Source organism: Mustela nivalis (genome assembly GCF_964662115.1).
Source record: "Mustela nivalis genome assembly, chromosome: 9".
NCBI lineage: Eukaryota > Metazoa > Chordata > Mammalia > Carnivora > Mustelidae > Mustela > Mustela nivalis.
Window position 1 is genome coordinate 65,633,452 of NC_139028.1, and position 5,156 is coordinate 65,638,607.

The 5,156-nt window shown below is 40.9% G+C and overlaps 1 protein-coding gene across 1 annotated transcript; it reads right to left on the minus strand.

The window, feature by feature from the left end:
• Window positions 1-2,446: 2,446 nt before the first annotated feature.
• LOC309840287 (olfactory receptor 51I2-like) lies at window positions 2,447-3,427 on the minus strand (the record flags this gene model as incomplete). Its single annotated transcript, XM_082682365.1, has 1 exon — window positions 2,447-3,427. The coding sequence occupies exon 1, from the start codon at window positions 3,410-3,412 to the stop codon at window positions 2,447-2,449; it is 966 nt and encodes a 321-aa protein (XP_082538491.1). The 5' UTR covers window positions 3,413-3,427.
• Window positions 3,428-5,156: the final 1,729 nt, after the last annotated feature.

Consider the following 5,156-nt stretch of genomic DNA (forward strand, 5'->3'; position numbering starts at 1 on the left):
TAATGGAAAGCACATTCTAGCCAAGAAGAAATTGAATTATTTTGGTTCCTCTGCATTCCGATTCTGCATTCTTAACACCAATGGATTAGCTTACCCAGGCTCAGTCTTAGGATCTCTCTCAGCATTCATTCGATAATTTCCTGAGAGACTGTATTGTCTCTCTTGAGATTATAGGATTGTGGGCATAGGGCTTGGGGCTCACTTGCCTTCCCCCTCTTCCCCTCGCAGACATGTCCTCATGCACAAACTCACACCACACACATACACATTTTTTCTGCAGATTCATTTGAAAGTAAGTTGTAGACATTGCATTACTTCCCAATAAACATTAATCATGTGCCTCCTAAAAGTACAGTCTCTTACATAATCACCAAACTATTTTCAAATGTAAGCAAATAACACTAATAATATTATCATTATAAAAGGCATATTCAAATTTCACAATTGTCCTAATAATTACTGGTTAATGCTAGTGTTTGGTTGTAATATCCCTTTAATCTCTTTTAATTTAGATTAATACCCCAATATTTTTTAAATAAAATTGAGTTTTTAAAGATGCTCAGTTAATGTGTGTATGTGTGTTTTTGTCAGTGTGTGTATGTATGTGTGTGTGGTGTTTCCCATATTCAAGATTTTTCCAATTGCTTTCTCATGGTTGGATTCAGGTTGGACAATTTTGGTGGGTGTTTTATATATGTGATTTTGTGTCCTTATTGCTCAAATCAGAAGTTATATAAAATTAGATGATCTTATTGTTGGTTAAGCTAAATTTGATCACTTGCTTACGGTGGTCCCTGGGAGTCTCTTTATCATAAAGGCATATTCATCCTTTCCTATTTAGTAAATAGCTTGTGCAGTGATACTTTGAGACTGTGTGAATATTTTTTCCCAGTATCTTTTCAGCCGTTTTTGATTATTTTTAAATTACATTAAAAACTGCAAAAGGTAATTTTCTAAATCTACGAGTACTTTATAAAGAAGAGTTCTTTTTTCATTCTTTTCTTCCTCTTTGTCTTAAATATCACTATGGACTCACACTTTCTTTAAAAATTCAATTTGTTGTAACTGTTTGCTACCAAAATTATTTTTAATGTTCTATTTGACCCATCTAGAGCCACTGGTAGCCTCTCCAAATGAGTTTCAGTGTATTTTTTCTACATGACTTTACTGTTTTTTGTGTTCTTTATTGATTTAGTGCATAAACTATTCCAGTATTATTTTATAATTTTTTCTGCTTCATACCTAGGATTAGTCATTGCTCCAAGGATTCTAGGTTATTTAGAGTGGGCAATGGTATTTAAAACCAGTATGTGGGCTCTAGCTTTGCTCACTACTTCTGGCATTTTCAGAGGACAAAGAAGAGAACTATAGAGGTAAGATTTTAAGAATACATCTAATTTTTCCATTATTAACTTAACTTTAGCTTCCCTTCTCTTTTTCCTAGACTGTTATCACAGTCTCTTAAATGTGTTCCTTGCATTCTTTTTCTCCACTTTCACCTTTCTAACTTGTAGCACACAGTTAAACCTGTGTAACTTTTACAAAGCAGTAGGCTTCCCATGGCTGACTCTTAAATAAGGAATGAGGGCGGATATTTCCCTGAGGTCTGAAAGGCCCCAAAGAGCACAAAGTATGCTCATCATTTCTATCTCATCTCCTGTCCTTCTCCCCCCAACACGCACAGATTATGAGGAGCCACATCTGACTGACTACTCACCTTTCCACAAACACACCAGAGAGTTCCACACCTCAATGTTTTGTTTTAAGGAGTTATGCATTTATTTTAGAGGGGTGGTGGAGTGGGAGAGAGAGAGGGAAAGAGAGAATCCCAAGCAGATTCCCTGTTGGCATGGAGCCTGCCAAGGTGAGCTCAGTCTCAGGACCCTGAGATCATGACCTGAGCCTAAATCAAGAGTGGGTCACTTAACCAACTGAGCACCCTGGTGCTCCACGCTCAATGATTTTGTGTTTTACATTCTTTCCCCTTTATTAGGTATGCCTTCCCCTTCCCCACCTTTTCTATGTGACAAACTCCACTCACTTCCATCCTTCTTCCCTGACTCCTTTCTCATTTCCTCTTGATGAGACAGGAAACCCTCTTCCAGGTTCCTGTAGCACTTTGTGTGTACCTATCATAGCCTTATTGCACTTAATTTAATTGTGTGTTTAGAAGCTTCTGTCCGGCAACAGGGACAAGACCACATATAATTCATTTTACTATCCCTAGTAATGAGCACAGAGTCTCTTGTACAAGTAAATACTGAATTAAAAAGCTGAAGTTAATGAGTGCAGGAAAGAATCAAGAAGACTGTTTGTCACCCATCAATCTGATGGTATCCAGTTGTCATATTCTTGATAATGTGTCTGGGTCAGGGATCTGAGTAAGGGGTTTCTGGACATAAGACTGGCCATGTTTTTCCTCATATTCTGTGGTTGTTTCTTGGTTTCATCGGCCTTGCCTCTTCTCTCTCAGCATTCTGAACATGGCCTCCCTGATGGGCTTGGATTTCACACTGTAGATGATGGGGTTGAGCACAGGGGGCACCACCAGGTACACATAGGCAATGAGAGCATGTACAATATGAGGCAGGTGCCTCCCAAAACGGTGGATCATTGACACGCCTATGACGGGGATATAGAAAACCAGAACAGCTAATATATGAGACACACATGTGTTTAGGGCCCGCACACGCTCCCTGGGAGAGGCTAGGCCCAGCACCGTATGAAGAATAAGGGTATAGGACAGGACGATAAGCAAGGAGTCTATACCCACTGTGGATAAAACTACATAGAGCCCATAAAGGATGTTGACAGTAATATCAGCACAGGCCCGTTTCATGACATCTGCATGGAAACAGAAGGAATGGGACAGAAGGTTCTTATCAGGGCAGTAGTTCAGTCGCTTCAGTAAGAAGGGCACAGGAAACAGGGATATAGTGGCTCGAGCCACAATGGCCAGCCCAATCCTAATGAGGACACTATTGGTGAGGATAGCCACATAGCGAAGAGGGTTGGAGATGGCCACAAAGCGGTCAAATGACATGGCCAGGAGCACCGACGACTCCACCACAGAGAAAGAATGGAGGAAGAACATCTGGACCAGGCAGGCATTGAAGCCGATGAGCCGATGGTCAAACCAGAGCACAGCAAGGGTGGTGGGCAGTGTGGACAGAGTGAGGCCCACATCGGTGAGGGCCAGCATGGACAGAAAGTAGTACATGGGCTGGTGCAGGCTGGGAGTTCTCCTTACAGCCAAGAGGATCAGGCAGTTTCCAGTGAGGGCCACCGTGTACATGGAGGAGAAGGGGATGGAGATCCATCCATGAACAGCCTCCAGCCCTGGGATGCCAATCATTAGGAAGGCATGTGGCTGGAAGAAGGAGATATTGACATAGGACTGGGAAGGCAGCATCTTTGGAAAGCAGTTGAGGTTTCTGGAAAGATGTGACTATTCTGGGGAGACAGAAAGATAATGACAAGACACTTGTTATTAGGAAGACCATTAGTTATGCTATGTGGTTTATTTCATTATTTCCCATCTTCTCAGCTCTTTGTATTAATAACTGTTCCAGGAATATACATATGTTAGCTAATATGTCTTCAAACACACTTTTTTTTTTTTTAAAGATTTTATTTATTTGACAGAGATCACAAGTAGGCAGAGAGGCAGGCAGATAGAGAGTGAGAGAAGGTAGCAGGCTCCCTGCTGAGCAGAGAGCCCGATGTGGGACTCGATCCCAGGACCCTGAGATCATGACCTGAGCCGAAGGCAGCGGCTTAACCCACTGAGCCACCCAGGTGCCCAGCTAATATGTCTTCAAATCAATGTAGATTGTAGGGGATAGTTTAACTTCCTCATGATTACCATACAAAAATGATTGAAATAGAATTAGAAATTAGTTAATTCTTTTCTTTCTTTCTTTTTTTTGGGGAGCACTTTTTAAAAAAATTTTTATTTTTTCAGTGTTCCACGATTCATTGTTATGAAGGGATTCATGTTAATGCTCTTTAATATGTAAAGCCCTCTCTAAATGCTCATTATCATCATCATCATTGTCTTCTGGGTCCTGGTCATTACTTTTTTCCTATTAATACTGCATTTCACAGTATTCTAAATGCTTTCACATCATTATTTCATTTTTGTGTCATAATTACCTTCCTGATAGAGAAGAGAAATATTTTAGTTAAAGTGAAAGAAAAGAAAATTTGAAGTCCATCTGAAGAAGATAATACTGCAGCATTCTTCCAAGTCAGTTATTATTGTTATTATTTTTGAAGATTCTATTTATTAATTTGACAGAGGAGAGAGAACATAAGCAGGGGGTGTTGGGGAAGGAGAAGCAGGCGTCCCACAGAGCTGGGAGCCTGATGCAGGGTTCCATCCCAGGACCCTGGGATCATGCCCTGGGCCAAAGGCAGATGCTTAACGACTGAGCCACGCAGGCATCCCTGAGTTGACACGCCTATGACGGGGATATAGAAAACCAGAACAGCTAATATATGAGACACACATGTGTTTAGGGCCCGCACAAGATCTTTTTGTGTTTGGAGGGTTTGAATATAGATCCTAGGACCTTCTCTTTTAATTATGTCCCAGTAATTATAAAGTCCCAGGCTGAAAATGAACATAAGTACTAGCAAAGGATTGATAAATGAAGAGCATTTGATGCCCCCCAGGTCACTGGAACACTTAAATATTTGTGGTTCACCTATGCCTTGCCCAGAGAATATCAGCCTGAATAATTTGATGTTCTTGTAATCCAGGCTACCCATTGCTTTTCAAGAATCATCCCTTCATTCCATTCACATGACATTCCTCCAAACCTATAAAATTCCAGCCAAACATTTTGTTTAGCCCCCAGTACACTCAGCTTGAGGTCTTGATTTGTCCTTGAGTATGCCTACCTGTGAATCAGGCAGCACAGACACCTGACCTAGCTGGGAGGGCCATAACTACAGGGAATATGGGCCCTGAGATGCTTTTCCAAGAGTTTGAATTTCTATAGCCACACACTGAAAACATGACCCCTCACTTACTTCTTTGTAAATAATATCTGTTTGTCTTTAAAAAAAAATCATATAAGTTTGGTGCCCCTGGGTGGCACAGTTGGTTGAGTGTTCGACTCTAGGTTTTGGTTCAGGTCGTGATCTCAGCA